Source organism: Parus major, chromosome 3 (assembly GCF_001522545.3).
Source record: "Parus major isolate Abel chromosome 3, Parus_major1.1, whole genome shotgun sequence".
NCBI lineage: Eukaryota > Metazoa > Chordata > Aves > Passeriformes > Paridae > Parus > Parus major.
In genome coordinates, this window is record NC_031770.1 from 52,294,207 (window position 1) to 52,312,863 (window position 18,657).

Here is an 18,657-nt window from a genome sequence, read left to right on the forward strand (position 1 = left end):
GAGGTGGGGGAGGCAGAGGAAGGCACTTGGAAGAGTGTAGTCCAGACTAAGGACAGACACAGCTGTTGCCTGGAAACAAAAGAGGAAAGACATTTAAACAGAGACAATAGGAAAGGAGTAAAAAAAGATTACAGAATTGCTTTGTTCCTCTGCACTTGTAATCAGTGAAAACACTGCAGTAACCTTAACTGCTTTGGAGTGTGGTAAAATCCCAAGGAAAAGGAAAGAAACAAAAGCAGTCTTTCATCTGCTTGGCAAGACAAGGATTTCTTTTGTTATAGGAAGATCTGGTAAAGAACACTTACATGAGAAGTCCTTACAGAAGTTAATTTAATGAAGTACCTCTGTAAGTTACAAGTCAAATGAAAAGGACTCTCTTTTTCCTGAAGTTTTCCTAAAGGCTGTTTTTGTTTAATAGAAGTCATGTCTCTGCTCTCAGTGTGATTGTCTTTGGAGTTACAAGGGCCTGAAACTATTTCCATATAAATGTAATGACTATTTTTTTTTATTTTTATTTTTTAAAATGTGATTTAAATGCAAATCTCAACAAATTTAACATCTGCAAAGTAAGATGATCTTGGAATGCTGTTTAGCATACCATGGTAACTTTCCACCTTAATAATGAAGATCATTCCGTACTTTGCGTGATACTTTCTACCTAATCCATTACTGGGTATCACTAGCTCCTGCTGGCAGCCAAACCATACATCTGGGTGGCTGCAGGTCACCTACCCTGAGTTTAGGCAGTGATGAACTTAAGTATTGTTGCACCATCTCTTCAGCCAACTGTGATGTCATTGTGAAAGCACATACCTAAGCAGTCATGTGGAAAACAGAATGCTGCCTGTCACAGCAAAGGAGAGCCTGCGCTTTGTCGGAACAGGATAAATCAGGAGGGAGCTCTGCAAAAGGGAACCCTGGTATGCAACAGGAGAGTTGGATTTGATAACCCTTGGGTCCTTTCCAGTTCAGGATATTCTGTAATTCTATGGAGATGTCCCTTTCTGACAATGAAGTACTGTTCCAGCAAGAGCCCTGTCCAAGTGCCGACTCTGCCACAGTCCTGACATCCTGTGCTGTGTAACCAAGACTCTTGCATGCTTTGCATTTTGCACAGCTGCCTGAAGTCAAGGTCTGGCTCCTTCTACAACCTGTGGAAAACACTTGGCATATTTTGTGGTAAAACCTCCTCCTTTTTAATGGGAATTTCATTTAGCTGAAATGGGTAATGAACACTGGGGAAGGAGGAGGTGACTGCTGGTAGAGAAGTGGATTGAGCAAGTTTAAAACAGCAAATTATCTAGTAACTGCTTTCATTAGTGAACTTGATTAGAGAATTTATCATGCACAGACACACAGTGAATTCGTCTTCAATCTTGCACTGTCTTAATTTAACTGCTTGTCCAAAACCATATTTACTATACATTGAATTTAAAATAATGTATTTTCTTTTGGTGAGGCATAAATTAGTAGCTTGCAGTTTGTCTTCTTGTTCCAGGGTTTTAGGCTGAATTTGTTATTTCAGTCTTCTTGGAAAAAAATAGACTAATAAACCATCTGATAAGTAGTCCCTTTGACAGCATAATGTGGGCACCAGGCTCTGTTCCAAAGCCTGCTGAAGTGAATGAAAAGATTCCCCTTGACCTCCCTGATCCCTGAATTATAAAACTGAATGCGTGGCTGCAGTTTGCCTGGCACAACCCAAATGCAGGGTTTTTCTGCAAGGGGTGGGGCTCTGCACATATCCCTCTGCTCCTCAGTTTGTGTTACTGATCCTGTGTCTTTGTGGTAGATCAGATCAGCCCTGCAATACTGCTAAAAACTGATTTGGCAAGGAAAAAACAAAAAGTACGCTGGAACTGGAGTGACTGCAAGAACCAAGACAATGGTTGGATTACTTTGCTTTAGTAGTGCCATGTTTGGTATCTCAAGATACATGAAGTGCATAATATTTTTATCTAGCAAAATAGTTTGTGAAGAGAGAGCTCTGTGTTACGAGAGATGAGAAGATTTGTGTCACTTTGATTAGTGTGAGATCCAAGTCCTGTGATGGCTCTCTCTGCCCTAATGATGCAGGACTGGTTTGCTCCTCAGTGAGCAAGGCATGGGTATCTGCTGCTCTTCTGGTACTGCAGAGGAGTGTTCCTCTCAAGTTTGCTGTTAAAAATGTCTAGAAGCAGACGGTAAGGACCTGAATCATATGAGAAGAAGGTTTAAAGGGAAATCAGGCTTCAGAAAAGTCTGTTTTAGTAGAATGAGGTGTGTTTTAGTTCAGCTGAGCTGTAACCAAAAAGGCTTGCTTGAGCATCTGCCTAATTCCTATGGAAAGAGAGTGGACAGCATAGAGAAATTAATTAGAAGATCAAGAAGATAACTGAGAATTAGAAAGGGGGAGTAAGCAAAATAAGATGAGAACGGGGTCTTTAATCTACCAGCTGTGGATGAACTCATTAGATTCACAGTGCAGGAAAGAGGCTTTAGTTTGGTCCTTGCTTCCATGCCATTCCCTCACAAAGAACATTACCCATCCTATTGCAGAAGAGTCAGAGTGATGCTAAAATCTGAGACACTTCTGAATCTTACAAACTCTTTTATTGTGAGGCATGGCTCTTCCACAGCTTTGGCACTGGATATCATATCTACCTAAAATTTCCCTGTGCTTCCAGCTGCCAGAGTTATCCATAATTTTCCTTCTGTGTTGTCAGGTTACAGGTGAATGGTCTGCTCCCATTCAGGGGTTGTGACTCTTTCAGTGGTGTTGGTGGGATGGACAGGACTGCTGTTCATTAGGGGAGACCCTGCTGTGGAACACATCTAAACTCAAGGAACTAGCAGTGACAATACTGACCCCTTAAACAGGATCAGACTGTTATCCCTGTTAGCTAGGAAAGAAGGATAACCAGGTGTGTGTGGGGGGAAGTCTAATGGACAGCTCCTGTTCACAGACCCAATCTGTTCTTCTCTGCATGTCATTATTTGGAATGCTCTCCAGCCTGTCCCTGAGCAGAACAAACTGGAAATGGCTTCTATTTCTTACTTGTGTTGAACCACAGCTGTACTTGGACAGTTGTACTTTGTACTTGACAGCTTGTACTTTGAAAGTTTTAATGAAGTCCTTCAGGAGTTAAACTGAAACTAAAATAAATACTGCTGCAGCATCCTGCTCCTGAGTATAAGTAATTTTAAAGCCTAGGTAAGAAAGCATCATTAACAAAGCATCGCTCCAACCCATAAACAATGGTTTTTCCTTACATTCTGGCTGATCAGTGTTCCAAGAAAACCTTCAACAGGAAGTGCAAGCCCTTCAGCATCTTGACACACAGACTATAGGCAAGAGAAATAACCACTGTGAAGAAGCAGCCCCTGCAAAATGTATAGTTAAAACTGAAATATGTGTGTGTTATCTCCATATGAAGTCTTTAATCCAGTAACGCTATTGTTTCCTCCAAGGACAAAGCCTGGATGTTGTGGATGAGTCTCACATGTGTGCTTGACTGGGTGCCAAATTCTTTCCTCCCCCTCCCTGTGCTGCTAGTGTTAGGGAATATTTCTCTGTTGAGAAGCCAAATCAGTAGATGTCATGCCTGCCCGTGGCACGTAAGTGTCTCTGCTCTTCGAGTGAATATTCAAATATCTATTTTAAAGACAATGTGAATCTCTAATAGATTTCTCTTCACCTAAATCTGAAAGAGACCATGATTCAAGATAGTTGATGCATGAATGCCCAAGGTTGAACCTGAGAGCTGCCCTTTACACAGATGAAGTTGCAGAGATTCACTGCCATTTTACTGAAGGGTTTAAAAATGTGTATGAGCTGAACTTTTTTACAGAGATGGAGGAAAATATGCTTAAGCACTTGCTGGATCAAGTAATTTTGCTGGGGAGAAGGTGAATACATATGGTCATGCATGGACATTATTTTACCCAGAGATGCCAATTCGCTATGGATTTGGTCAACTGCTGTTGTAAATTGTCATTTAAAACCAGTTGTGGAAAGAAACAGAAGTACACAAAGATTTAAAGTAAAAAGAATATGACAAATGGAGAATGGAAGATGTTGGTCATGGTGTCTTTTCTAATCCTTCCTAAGTGCTCTTGGTTCCATGTGTCTCTCAAAAACAGTAAATTTATTTTGTTTTTAATGTTTTCTTTTTCCCTCTTAAAAAAAAAAAATAAAGAGCCCTTGCTCTAAGATACTTCTATCCTTTGCAAGAGGGAAGTGTAGTTTATGTCTTCTCCTATTTCCATTACAGAAACAGTCAGGGAAGAAATCTAGCTGGAAGCAGCATTCTGAGTATTTTCTTAATACTATCCAATCAGCCAAGCAGGTCACAAAAGCTGTGAAAGAGGGCCACCTTCTCCCCCACCAAGCACCAATCCATGTTTGTAGTCTGTTTTCTCACTGCAGTGCTTGTACTGATCTTTGATAAGGCAGTGACTTCTTATTAACCACAGATGGGATTCAGTTTTGCATCCCTGGCACAACACAATGTGAACATTTAATTCCCTGCATAGGCTCTAATTTTCAGCTCTATTTTTTGGCTTGAATTGAGTAGGAATGCAAACAGAGGCAGTGGGGAGGCAGAGAAAGCTAACCGTACATTTTAAACTTAAAGGCAGCAAGTCTGGGGTCTGATATTAAAACTTCAGGAGGAGAGTCAGGATAGCTGTGCTATCCTATAATAGAGGGTGAAATACACCCTCTCTCCATTCAAAACAAGTAGTGTACACAGGCTTCCCCACTCCCACGGGGTGGCTTTTGCATCGTCCACTTCTCCACCCAGCTTTGCAGTCAGGGAAAGGCATTTAGAAAAGGACAGGTCTGGTTTACTACTTAATACCAGGTTCAGCCTCTGCACAGAAGTTGCAGTCCCTGTGTTAAAAGTTCCAGATCCAAAAAGAAGCACACACAGCTAATATCTCATGTTAGTGTGATTTATAAAATGTGGGACCAATCTTGAAAAGGGTCTCAGTGGAGTCCTGCCTGTGTCAAGAAGGCAAAGAGCAGAAGAGGGGCTCTTTGGGCTCACTTCCAGAGCAGGAATTCCTGTCTGATAGCAGGAGCAGCTGCCATGATTCTAGCCTCTCTCCTCTCCTAGATGACAGCAATGCAATATAAAGCAGCAGAACACATCTTCCTTCCTTGACAGGGGTCAAGCTCCTCTCTGAATTTCCACTCCTCAGCTCTTTAATGACTCTGTTATTTCTGGTCTTACTTTACCAACTCTAAGAGCAGACCCTTCCTTTCCTTCTCCCTCTTGGAGGAATCCAAGTTTGCAAGGGCAGTGGTACTTGTGGAGAAAGAACTGGAGAATTGCTTTTTAGGAAGGACAAATTGCTGAGTGGCCTAGTATGTGAGAAAGTACATGGATTGTGGGAAGGAAAGAAAGATTTCATTTTTGTCTTGTCCTCCTCCAAACAGAGCCCAGAACTCCCCACTCTCCCCTGAAGTTCCAGGTGTCTCTGCTGAACACCTACCGAAGCCAGGTATTTGCCCTGTCTCATCCTCCCCTCCCCTATGCTCTGAACCATTTTGCCCATGCTGCTGGTCTGGAGAAGGCTTTGGCTGTTTTTTGGCTATCTTTTCTATACTAATACTGAGAGACATCATTTGTAAACATGCTGTATCTTTAGTATTAAGATAAAGACACTTGGGCTGCTTTTCTAAAAGGCACTGGACAAGGAGGAGGGGTCTGAGAACATCAAGGGCAGTGTGATGGCTGAATGTGCCTGGATCCTGAACATTGATTTTTCATTGAAATGAGTTGGATTGTACCTGCCATAACAGTTGCTGAAGAGCTTTTAGCAGAATCAGGACAGTAAGGCTGTCAAAAAAGATTTTAGAGAGCACCAGTGCATGTTCTTCACAATGCTGCTTCACAGCCAGAAACCTGGCTCTTGGATGTGCCCCAGCTGATGGGGCACAAATCCTCCAGCAGTGTTTTGCAAAATCACAGAATCAGTTAGGTTTGAAAAGAACTCTTGAGTTCACTGATTCTGACCTATGACCGAATGTCCTTGTTGCTGCCCACCTGGACAATCACTAGGGTGTGGTAATCAGTGTGCTGAATTAGTCCAGGGAGTCTCCTGGTAATTTCCCTTACCCAGGCTCCAGCAGGGAGCAGATTTCCCTGTGCTATGGGTCTGGTTGACATAAAGGACACTCGGTTCCCCTCAGAAGCAAGGCACCCACAACAACCATTGCCTGTGGTTGTTATCCATCTGGTTGACTGCATTGATCTGGGACACCCCCCAGACAGATCTTCTTCTCCACTGTCATCTGCCTGACCCTCGAGATCCAAGGCTTCACACCTATTCTGTAAGGAACCCTGGGAAGGCAAGGGAAGCCAGCAGGGGATTCTTCTGCCTCCCTGAGCAGGGATCTGCTTCCATTTCCCTGCTTTTATGTCTCTTCTTCAGCTTGATGGCAAGAGAGGCCGAGCTCCTCAGACTCTTGCTGATCTTCCATCCACTGCATTTCTCTCAGGGATGGAAGGGTGCGATACTTCGAGTCTACTTCTCTTTTGCACTCTCTGATACTCCCCAGCCTCCCCACGTCCTCTTTAAGCTCTGCCACTAGGCTGACCAGATCATCCAGCTGTTCACAGTGTATGCAGGTGTCTTTCCCCACTATCCTCCAGCATTTATCACCAGACTCAGACACTCCCTGCAGCCAGAGGCCTGGATATTCATGTGCTTCTTGAGGAGCTCTGCTCAGACTAGTTAATTGTGAGGCTGGGAATGCATAGGACTAGGACAAGGATAATAAAATCTGCTTTTATTAATCCCCAGGATTTATTCCTGAAAAGCAATTGCTGTTTGCTGGGTTAATACCATAAGCATGCATTTTAGCGTCCCAAGTGTTTTTCTAGAGGAAGGTTTTGTAGTTCTACTAAGTTTGTCCTTTGGAAGCTGATGGAAATTCACCTGCTGGTGGGGCCAGGTGCTGAACTGCATCTTGAGTGCTCCAGTAAAGCAGGGGAATTCTTCTCCTGTAGTGTATAAACTGACACAAGCTGTTCTTTTTTACTGTCAGTTGAACGTTCATGCTGCTCTCAAAGCTTTACACAACAGAGGGACATGGAGTTTTGTGAAGAAAAAGCTGGCTGCCATGCTGCAAACTCCACCAGAAAGGCTTTGGTAAGCAAAAACACAGTCACACTTGTCTTGTCCTGGAAGCAGATTTGCTAAACTGTAGTTTGTGGTCATTAAAGACCTATATTAATATAAGACTTGAAATTCCAGGGAAGTTGATAAACTCTTATAGCAAGACACATACTGAATATCATCTAGGAGCTGCCCATAACTTTTTCTGATTAAAAAAGTGACAGAATATGACAGTACAAAAAACTTGGGACAATAACTTCTTCAGACCCTTCTGCAGTTATATTCCAGGGTAACAGCTGTAGAGAATCAGAAACCTGGCAGCTTTTGCAGTACATTGAGAAAGCTCTTCCTGTCATTTAGGGCTCCCTGCTCTTGGAAGGTTTGCTATTCCCTGATCACTAGACACAAGGCCAAAGGGCAGAACCTCTTGGGGGAATCAGAAAAGTAGAGCTAGTCATCAGTGTTTTGAAGTGGGATCCTGTTCTGTTATAGAAAAGAAAATAAATAGTTCCTTTAGGAGAGTACTGCTAGTTTGGGGGGATTTTGTTTTAGTTTTATTTTTTTAAGATGTTGAAAAATCTTTTTACTCTTTTTACCTATTTGGGGCAGGAAAAATGGCTTGCAAATGTGAGAGGGTGGACCTCTCACAAGGCCTGTTCCTTCCTAGCACTGCTTCAACAGCAATTTGGAGAGTTTTCACTAGGGTCTACAAGCTCCTTGCTAGAGTTGTGTGGTGATTGTGCATCTTTCTTTACTAGGACAAGCAACCACTGACTGAGAAAAGAACTCCAACATTAACACCTTCTGTGTCAGCACTTCTGGAGAGAGGACAAAAAGACAAACGTAAGCCAGGCAAAGAGTTAATCTAGTCACATTTATATTTTTCTTTAAGGTATTTGAGGTGGGGGAGGCATTTTTAAAGCACATGCTAGGCCTCAGAATCCAGTTTTCTGATAGAATAATGTAGAATTTTAAAGTTTTGCTTTTTTTGCTGGGCTTTTTTTCCTTGCAAGTCCTGACATTAAATCCTAAACTCATTTCCACACACTTGCTATAAATGAGAAAGGACAAAAATTTCCAAGTGGATGTTGTTGATAGTGAATGGCTTTCCTGGTCATTAAATTGATCTATTGTGTGGATTGTATGCACAGAGGTTTTAATTTGGGTCTTCAGGAGGGACCCAAATGCCTTTTCAGTTAGAGGTCCTCAAACAGAACTATTTATATAGACCTAAAATATACAGTCTGGCTTCGAGGTTCTTTTTGCCCATAAAGAAGTCCATAACCTCTAATCTTCAATTTTGAGAATTACTCCATCCTTTTTACCTTAAGTCCATTTAGATGAGGTACAAATCTGTGTGTGCTGTTTGTTCCAAATGCCCTTGTTGATTCAGCCTTAAAATTAACATCACCACCTCCCTAAAATAGTTCCCTTTAAGCAGGATACCACATAATATGTTTTCTAGGACCCATTGCTACTGGTAATCATAGATGGTATCAATCTGTGTTTAGAAGATTTTTTTGAAGTTATTTTAAAAGTTATTTGTAATATAACCTGTGAATGATAATACATACTACTCCTTGTATCAGTATCTTTGATCCCTACATTTCTGAGGTTTGAGAATTTATGTAGATTATCATGTTTTATGGCAAGTAAATTTCAAAAATAATGATCTGCAGAGACCTCTTCAGATATAATGAAGAAAACAGGAAAATCTGTGTCAATGTCTGCTGTGAAAAATTCTCCAGGAAAGTTTGGGTAAGAAATTATTACTATTTTTTATTTCAATATTATAATGTAAAAACAACTTGTTTGCTTTTGTTATGTAGAATATCCTGTTGACATGTTTGCAGTATAATCTCCTTTGTATTAAGTGAAGCAATCAATTTCACTGAAACCTGTTGCAGAGTTCCTCAGGGCCCCAGTATAGGCTGCAGAGAATACCAATTTTGGTGTTGAATGTTCGTTGATTTGGAACAGCCCCATCCCAAATAAGCAGTGACTGTGCTCTGCTGTTACAGACATCTTGAGAGGATTTGCTACTCAACAGTGCAATCCTCTCCAGCAGACCTCGTGCACTTACAATGTGCTTCCATTGTCCAAGTGTGGGAGGTGCCAGCATTCATTTCAGTAACACCTATGTCAGGATGACAGTGGGAAGGTTCTTCCTTCTTCTCAATGTTCCATTTCCCAGACCATGATGTTTGGTGCTCCTGCTCCTCAGACCATGCAGTCAGAGGGGTTCCCATTTCTGGATAGGCCAATTCATGTCAGAGCAGCAAGAAACCCTTCCAGCCCCTGTTTAAGGTGGTTGTGGTGCTCAAGAGGATGGCTCAGATGGGTCAGCATCTTGCACCCCTCTGAAATGTGTACAACTGCAGAACACGAGTTCTTAGCAGGAAATGTGGCCAAGAATGATTCCCTGTAGCTGGCAAGGTATTTTGAGCCTGGGACAGAAGCCTGCGAGAGCAAGCAAGAGCTCCATCTCTAGGAGCATAGGATGAAAAGGAATGTGCACAAACAGTCAGTTGCAGAAACTCAAAGTTGTTGCAGTTTCTTCTGTGTGCAGTTTTACTGTCCTTGGTTGCTGCTGATCAGTGGCTGAATCCTTCAGCTGTGGGGAAGACTGCAGTGGGCATAGGAGTGTCCAGTCCATAGTGCCATTATCAGCTCTACCCACCTCCTTGCCTTTGCCAGCTAGAGGAAAACTGCTGTCAGTACCCAGTAGTGTAATCTGCATTACCTGGGACTATGTTAACAGCATAGTAATTCCTGTGGTTATCACACAGGGTCTTGCAGACCACCAACAGGGATTTTTTGATACCATTGCCATTCTCAAGGTTTAGCCACTGAATTCTGAAACCTGGGGCTTGAGCAGTCTGGGGTTGTAGTTGCAGCCAGTTTGCAGAGGCTTGGGACAGCCATTGCCCCCAGTGGGTCCCTGGGACAGACATCCACACTCACATCTAAAATAGAGGACAGTGGAAATGTGAAAATGACTGGTCTAGGTGTCTAGGTGAACTTGCACGTGCTTTGTGTTGGCAACTGCTGCAGCATTTTCTGGAAAACTTGAGCTTGGCCAGGTGCTTTACAGAGCACTTTTGGGCATGTGAGAAATCAGTTTCAATATTACCCAAGAGCATTTTTAGCTGAGAAAGCAGACGTGAGAACCTGGTTTTGAGTGGTGCAAATAAATGGTCTCATCCTTAAATGTGCCTGTAAATGGTTTCCAGGATGAGCTGCTCCATCACCTTCCCATGAATACAGATTTAATCTTCTTAGAGAAAACAGAGTAAATCATAAAAGCTCTTTCTATAATAAGAAATAACAAGTCTATGTCTTGTTGCTGCTTTTAGACTACAAGCGGACAACAGAAAAAAAGAGTGACTGGTTGACAAGGACGTGTTAAGGCTTCCTTCTGACACATTATGGAGGATCTTAAGCAACACAATTTTTCAGCACCACTTCCCCCTGGAATGTTACAGCTACCAATAAAATAAGCAAACTGCAATTCAGTGGCTCAGGTTTGGTCAGGGTTTTTCTCTCCAGGCTACAAATCTTATTATGCTATCCTTTTTAAAGCTGTGAGATTATTTGTATCCGTTGCCAAGATTCAATTAAATGATTGCCTAGAGGGGTGGACATTACCAGCAGTTCATTCAATGGTTTTAACAAAATGTAGGAAGATCCAGTACCATGTGATTTTCTTTTTCTTTCCCCTAATGCTTTGATATATTGAACAAGACAAGTGAACATTGTGGAACTTCATGTGAATATTTAATAGACTCTTCCAGTAAACAATAAATGATAGTGATTGATACATGATAAATGGCCATGTATGCTGTGCATCTCTTCAAAGCACTTTGAGTTCAGACTAAAACCAAATCTCATTCTTGCATTAAACACTTTAACTGCTTTTAGAAATTGATCAACAAGACAGAAATGTTGTGGAGGTATATCCCTTCTTATATTTTTGGTCACTTGATCCATTCTCAGCCTTGGATCACCTTGCATAAACTTTCAGTGATGCAACAAATAGGGCTTTTTAACCCATTTTTAACCCAAATTTTCATTAAGGCTTTCAATTAAAATCCATAAGGAATTTTCTTACCTATTAAATGCTTATTAAGTAAATGAAGACGAAAAGTAGCTGGACACAGCAGTAATAAATACCATATTTTAAAGAGTTTAATTAAACTACTTAGACTCTATATAATAGTGATTAGAAGGATACAGAAATGATAACACTGAAGCAACTGTAACTCCTAGGGTTAGAAAAAGCGGCCACAACAGTAGTGCCACTATATTAAAACAGTGCTGCTTAGCCTTTCTTTCAGTCCAGGAAGAAGAGGGAAAAATCCCTAAACTCATTCCAAACTGTACTGTGCAATGTTATCACAGTCGCTTTCCTTAACAACCAAATAAATGAATCCTCAAATTTAGAGCAAATTTTACTGTATTTGTTGTTATGCATTATTTTCTGACTGTGTATAGAAATGTGGGATTTCACAGCTTAGTTTCCAGTATCTTATCAAAAAATATAAGGGCAGGACTGCTGTATTGAGGAAAAGCATTTTAAAATTCTACTAGAAATGAACCAATCATGAATATACAGAATGTACCACCCCAGTTCAGACTAGCTATGAAAAATTCTCTGAAAGTAACAGCTACCCATTGACTAAGGAAATAGAAAGTTCCAACAGGAAAAGTTGGTAAACAAAACTGAAGGAAAAAGAAATGAGCTTGGTTTCTGATAGAGGATGGGAACTCAGCAATACATCTACTTGTGTTTACATAGAGGATGCAGTCTTTTGTTCCTTGTAGTAGAAATTTAGCTTCTTGATATTATTTCAGGAATTTTTTATTTTTTCATTAAAATAATAATTTTTTATGAGAATTGCTTACTAAATTTTGTTCTTTTACATTATGATTTGATTATAGTGATTCTGTTGTTTATTCACCACATACTGCTCTGCTTCTAGAGGTTTTCAAGCAGAGTTCAGATAAAAGAGTATTTTTATTTCTACATGAATGTGAGTTAAAATATCCTAAGATCACCCAGATCTTTCTGTCCCACCTCTTAACCGCTGTGCCATGGCCTATTCTACCCTCTCCATGGCAGTTCTCTGCCCTTAGATCCACTTCTCACATTTGGAGGAGGAATGGGCTGTGCCAAAGAGGGAGGACTGGTCAGTGCTTGGGCTGCTGCCTTCCTCCACCGTACCCCCAGTGGATGTGGGGCTGCCTCTCCCCACACTGGTGCTGTCACAGCCCTGCAGGAGCCAAAGGCAGTGCCACCAGAGAGATGTCCTGCAGCTTGAGCCTCAGCTACTGATGGCCTCTGAGAAATGCTCACAGAGGTCTCCCTAACAAACACGTTCAGAACGTCCAGTCCCACTTACAGTATTGGATGACTTGGGAGTATCTCATGTCTCTCAAGTTGCAAGAATTTTTAAACAACTGAATTTGACAACATAACTTTTTGAAATAATAATGCCTTTCTTTGTCATGGGACATCATCAGCTTCTGCTACATTTATGATGTCAAGAATCTGGAAAAAGAGAATTAAATGGCCTGATGGGTTTAAGCAGCATTACACATTTAAGGTTTGCTTCTGTGCTTTGCTTGCAGACACCACCACTGTGTTCTTTTAAAGTATTTTAAAATGGATCAAAAGTCATTACTTCCTTTTTATTTAAATGAAACTGTCTTTAACCTGTAGCTACATGTGCAGTGGTAAGAAATGTTTATCATCTTTCCATATTTTGGAAGAGGCTGAGATCAGGCAGCAGCACCTCTCTTGGCAGCCTGAGCTCAGGTACCCTGCCCCGGGGGCCGAAAGAGCAGATGAAAGAATGTGCTCAGTGTCTGCATAATGTTTGCTTCTTAACACCACATTTAAATTCAAGGACAAGTTTTTCAGTAATTACTGACACCTCTTATAAAAGCACAAACCAAAATAACAAAATGTGTATGATCAGGCAGTGCTGTAAGTTTTTTTTGTAGCAAAAATTTTTTTGTTGTTTAGGTTTTTGGGTTTTTTTACAGGTACATAAGCTTGCTTGAAGCCAAGTAAATACAATTTGCATAAACAGGGAAAAAATACAGTTAAATGAATACACACACACACACACACACCTTTCCAAGTCTAGATGAAAATACAAGCCTAGCTGTAGAACATGCATATAACACTGTTTGCAGCCTTTTCCCTGTTCTGGAACTCGTAATTTAAATAACTACTCACTGGACACAACTGTGCAGTACCTGTTCTCCTCCTGCTGTTGTCATTACAGGAATGACCTTAAAATTCCTTTTGGTTTGTCTTATGCCAAACATTTTCATAAAAATAAATTAAAAAAAAACCAAACCCTCAGCACTGCATCTGCAGAACATATTCTCTCATGAACGGCAATAAAACAGTCCTTGATCCAAGTACCGGTCAGCTTGTAAGAATATTCAGTGACATTGTACAGCTACAATGATCCATTGCTCAGTAACAGCAAAACAGCAATCACATAAAAATTATTTTTTATTTGAAGCTCTCCAGAAATATTCCCATGATTAATGAGGGAGAAGAGAATATGCTTGCTCCATGTTATATTAGTAATGGCCATTGGGTACTATCAAGTCTCTTTAGATTTAATAGAAGAGTAGTTCTTGGGGTTTGATAATTTACTCAGATTCAGAAATTCTGTGTCTGTTTTAGATGAAACAGAATCCATTAATAACTGAGCCATCCACTAAAACCATGATTATTTTTTTTGGTAACAATTGGTTAGGCAACAAAGTAAATTGTGAAGAGTTTGTTTCTTTAGTTAATAATGTCATCTACTGGAAAATGTGATTTTTACAATTTCTGCTTGTTCATGCATCAGGTGATAGGACTGTCACACCAACACACTGTCCACAGGAACTTTTCATTGACAGACAGAAGTCCCCATGGCTCTAGTCTGCAAGAAACAAAGGCTGAAGTCCAACTGCAGCAGTCCCAATGTTTCTGAGAAGAAATCCCATGAGTAAAACAGCCCCAACCATCATCACACCTGCTAATTTCAACTGGCACTTGTAAGACAGGTTCAGAACTGGTTTTGCACAGGGCTCAGTGTCAACTCACTGTTGCCCTGAAAACTAAGCCTTCTGATCTTGTTTTTCGTAGTTTTAGTTACTTTCCCAGGAAAGTAACTATAAACATAAGTGTTTACACATTCCTTCTAAGAAACATCTTTGATGGACATTTCACATGACCAATGTGATTGGGAAGGTGGTAACTTAATTATCCAATCCCTGGTCATTGTCAAGAATCTATAAATACTGAAGTCAGAAAATAAAGCTACTTCTTTTTCTGTCATACCATTGAGACATGTCTGTGTGAATCATTCCATGCCCTTTAGCAACAGCTCACCACCACAGCCCCTCTGTGCATGGATCTGTCCCTGGCTCCACAGGGGTCCCACTTGGGCCAGGGTTGGATTTCAGTGAAAGCCCATATTTTCATGACAGATGGTTACAATTATTAATCATTTCCCAAACTAAACAATGGCCATTTTTATCAACAAAAGGTGAATAAAGGCCCCTTAGGTAGGATGCATGATTTTTTATTAAGTGTTAAATTAATCAAGCTGTTGACAGGATATCATAAGCTTAAATTTAAGCAAATGCTCAAGTGCTTTACTAGAGAGAGAAAGAGAGAGTGGTGTCTGATATCTTGACAGATACAGCTCTAAATGAAAATTAATGTTTTGCTCTAACTTGAGACAATTCACTTCCCATTCTGAGAACTGCATGTTTCCAAGACAGCAGTTCTTACACAGTTGTTCAGAAGTGGTAGTTATTTCCAGCCGTAGGAAAAAGGCAGCAGAGGCACATAGCTGAACTGCCTACCAGAAATCAAAATCTAGTTTAACATAATCATAATAGTGATGATCTCCACTGAAGAAGGTGAAACAAGGACGTAATATTTACTCTTGGAATGACTGTGATTTTAATTAAAGATTAATAAAGTTCATTAATTAAGTGCATAACAAATCTATCTGATGTTGATAAATCATTTGTTACATTTGCCATGTGTACAAATCTGCTGTGATTTATGGCTCATTAAATAGATTTCTTTGTGATCTCCCCCCTCTTCCCATTCACCCTAACTGTATTTCTCCTACTGCAGCAGCCATTGTTTAATTGTGCCTGTTATGATACTTTGCTGTCATTGAGGATAGTTATTCAGTTGTTTGCATGAAAAGAAACAAAAATATAGAGAGAGCTGAGGGAAATATGTTAGTTCTACTGTTGTCATATGCTAAAAAACTAATAGTATGAAAAATAGAGCTTCTTGTTTATTAACATCTTGAATTTAACTACCATGTTCATAACATGCTTTGAAAAAATCTGGGGCAGTTTTTCTTAAAAACAAAACAAAACCAAAAACACCCCAGTCCTAACAGATTTAAGTAAGAAGCAAAGTCTTTTATAAAAAAAGGGGAAAAAGCCCACACAGGGTGATGATTACTTGAAGGCATGGTGAAAGTGAGGCAACGTTACAGAATTTGTAGTGGATGGAAAGGAGCGAGGAAGATGATGCAGCTGGCTTATGGCCATCCCACCAGTTGCTAGCTGAAGACCTTGCTGTTGGCCAAGGCCATTCAGCCTGTGTGATGGGTCCTCTGAGCCAAATGCCGTTGTGATGTCCCCAATAGTGTTCTGGTTGTCACCTGGTGGGAGCTGCCAGAAACCCATCACATGAGTGAGATCCATGAATGGCAGGCTTGCAGTTTCAGCTGCTGCCTCTGTCTCTTTGTGCACTGGGTACTTGTTAGTATCCCCTACAGGCCCTGAGGAAGCTTCTTCCATATTGATTTTGTGGAGAGACTGAGGTTCTGGTAAGGGCAGGTCCTCGAGAAGGTGCACATTGTAACCTTTAACATCCACTTTTATCGGTAGATTCTTGAGGGATCCCGCGGCAAATGAGGTAGAACTAAGGTCATATTTGTTAGGCTGATGAAGGTTCAGGTTGATAGGGACGGCTGCTGAACATGGTGTGGGAGGGACAGCTGGGAGGCTGTCTGCACAGCCCATCCTTTGCAAGTGAGGGGAGGACTCAGGAGGAAGAGCAGTTTGTAAGCTTGGCTGGGAATGAAGATGTGAACAGTTGTACTCCTCCGTTTCTGAACTGTTCACAATCCCATTTGGCACAGGGACCCTTTCAGGAAGAGGGGACAGCATGCTGGTGTCTTCCTTCAGTCTATATGAAAAGACCTGGTCAAGGAGACCCACTGAGTCACCATTCTGCAACCTGCTCTTCAGCAGTTCTTGTGGATGAGTCTTCCTAGTGTGGCGCGTCAGGTGGTCCTTCCGCCCAAATCTTTGGGCACAGAACTGGCACAGGAAGTCTTTGCAGCCTGTGTGAACCACCATGTGACGTCGCACATCTTTACGGGTATAGAAGTGACGCTCACAGTGGTCACACTTATGTTTCTTTTCCTTCATGTTGCCAGCCGGTTTCCCTGCATGACTTTTGAGGTGTTCCAACAGAACCTCAGTACCACCAAACTCTTGGGCACACACCCTACAGGTGAGGTCCCCGCTGGTGGCAGCATGAAGAGCCAAGTGTCTCTTATAGCCTAGCTTGGTGTTGTACTTCTTGCCACACTCTTCACACTTGAAGGCCATCTTGTTGGGGTCATGAGTTTGAAGGTGATTCTTTAGATGGTCCTTCCTGTGAAAGGTCTTTTCACAGTAGCCACACTGGTGAGATTTCTGTGGAGAATGAGTGGCCGAGTGCCTACAAGAAAAAAAAAAACAGAACACACACACACACAAAAAAAATGTTGTTTTATATACATTCTAGTACATTTACTCTTGCAGACTCAAGACTTGAGAACACTGGAATTCTCAAAGGAAGGCATTCTCACAACTTCTAAGGTTATTAGCAAAAGCCAAAATTTTGTGGGAGGGCGGAAGGTGTTGATCATAAAGCATAGAGTAGATTAAAACTGGTCAACACCATCTTTATGAGTACCCACCATAATTAAGGGAGACTATTATTACTGTTTTTGATAGAATTGGAGAAAACTTAAGACTGGACCTCAGGGATTAACTGTCACTAGAACACCCCAAAGGAAAAAGATGTCTTTTTGATCCCCCACACACCCAGCAGAAAAGGAATGCCTTCAGAGCTGTACCTGAGCAGTTTATATTTGGAAATGAAGGCTTTTGTGCATCCGTGCTGTGAACACTTGTAGGGACGCTCCCCTTTGTGCGCATAAGTGTGGACTGTGAGCTTGTCAATGGAATCAAATATCTTCCCACAAAGTCGGCAGGGATAACTATCTGGCTGCTTCACCTCTTTCCCCTTCAGCAGTGAAGACCGACCATTTCTCCATTTAGGTATAAACCTTACGAGAGCACCACAAGCACTTCCTGAGCTGGCACAGCTGAACTTTGCAGCAGAGGAACAGGAAATGGTCCCAAAGCATTGAGTAATGCTTTTTCCTAATGACGCTCCTCTCAGTTTCCCTTTGAGTTTGCTTTTTGCCTTCACAGGTCCCAATTTATTTGGTGGTCTGAACCTTGTAGGAAGGACTCGGTCTTTATGGATGCACTGGTGGGATTCCAGCAGAGCAAAAGTTGCAAAAGTGCTTCCACAGCTGGAACATATCCAAGGGTCTATGGGCTCTTTCTGCAATGAGAACAGAGACAGGTCTTTCTTACTAATCATTCTAAGGAAAGGTCATATTCTTCTCACTCATCTTCTCCTGTGCTTTTCTAAGACCCATCATTGTCCTTCGTTGCTACCACCTAGTTCTTCAACTGGCAATAGATTCTCTCCAGGAATAAAAACTCAAAGGAAAAGTAAGCTTTTTTAAAAAAAGCTAAATACTGATTTACTTGTTTTTGTTTAGAATTTACTGTAATAGTTCTGAGTCCTTCACCTTTGTTTATCTGTGCTTACTGAATTTCAAAGTCTCTTGCATTTATGAAATTACTCATAAAAGCAGTTGTAAATTGTACTTTATCCTTGGACTGACACAGTTTATCTGTGCCATACAAAATTGGGATGGGTTTCTGTACAAAAATGTAGTTAAGCCACACAGATTTCCTTGTGTCTTGGGCCGACTCCATGCTCTACCACACAGCAATGGTCAATGGCTACAGGGGAGACTTCCTCACTTAGCTTGACATTTGTCATTAGACTTCCATTAACTGTACAAGAAACACCTTAGGTTTAGGGATCCCAAGCTCACCCTGACTTAAAGCCTTTTCTTTTTTTTTACTTTTTTTCTTTTTTTTCCCCCAAACAATGTATTTTTTGGAAGTATTACTACCATGGAAATAAGAGCTCTCCTGGATCCAGCTGAATTCACTTCAAATACTAATATTATAAAAATTCAGACAAAAAACAATTACCAAAAAACTTGAATCACTGATGAAATGTACTTCCAATTAAAGCATGACCATGTACATCCTCAACTTCTTCTACCTTTTATGTAAGCTTCTCATAAACTGTCCTTCTTTTCCCTTAGTCTTGGGCTAGCTTGCTCTGGAGACCATGGTGAG

At 41.1% G+C, this 18,657-nt stretch overlaps 1 protein-coding gene across 1 annotated transcript in view; it reads right to left on the minus strand.

Moving 5' to 3' along the window:
* Positions 1-10,867: 10,867 nt before the first annotated feature.
* Positions 10,868-18,657, minus strand: part of PLAGL1 (PLAG1 like zinc finger 1) — a 40,281-nt gene continuing 32,491 nt past the window's right edge. Inside the window, exons 7-8 of the mRNA XM_015622736.3 lie at positions 17,283-17,779; positions 10,868-16,882 (exon numbers count right to left, since the gene is read on the minus strand). Of these exons, the coding sequence (XP_015478222.1) occupies positions 15,607-16,882; positions 17,283-17,779 (1,773 nt within the window). The 3' untranslated portion in view covers positions 10,868-15,606. The remainder of the gene's footprint in view (positions 16,883-17,282; positions 17,780-18,657) is intronic.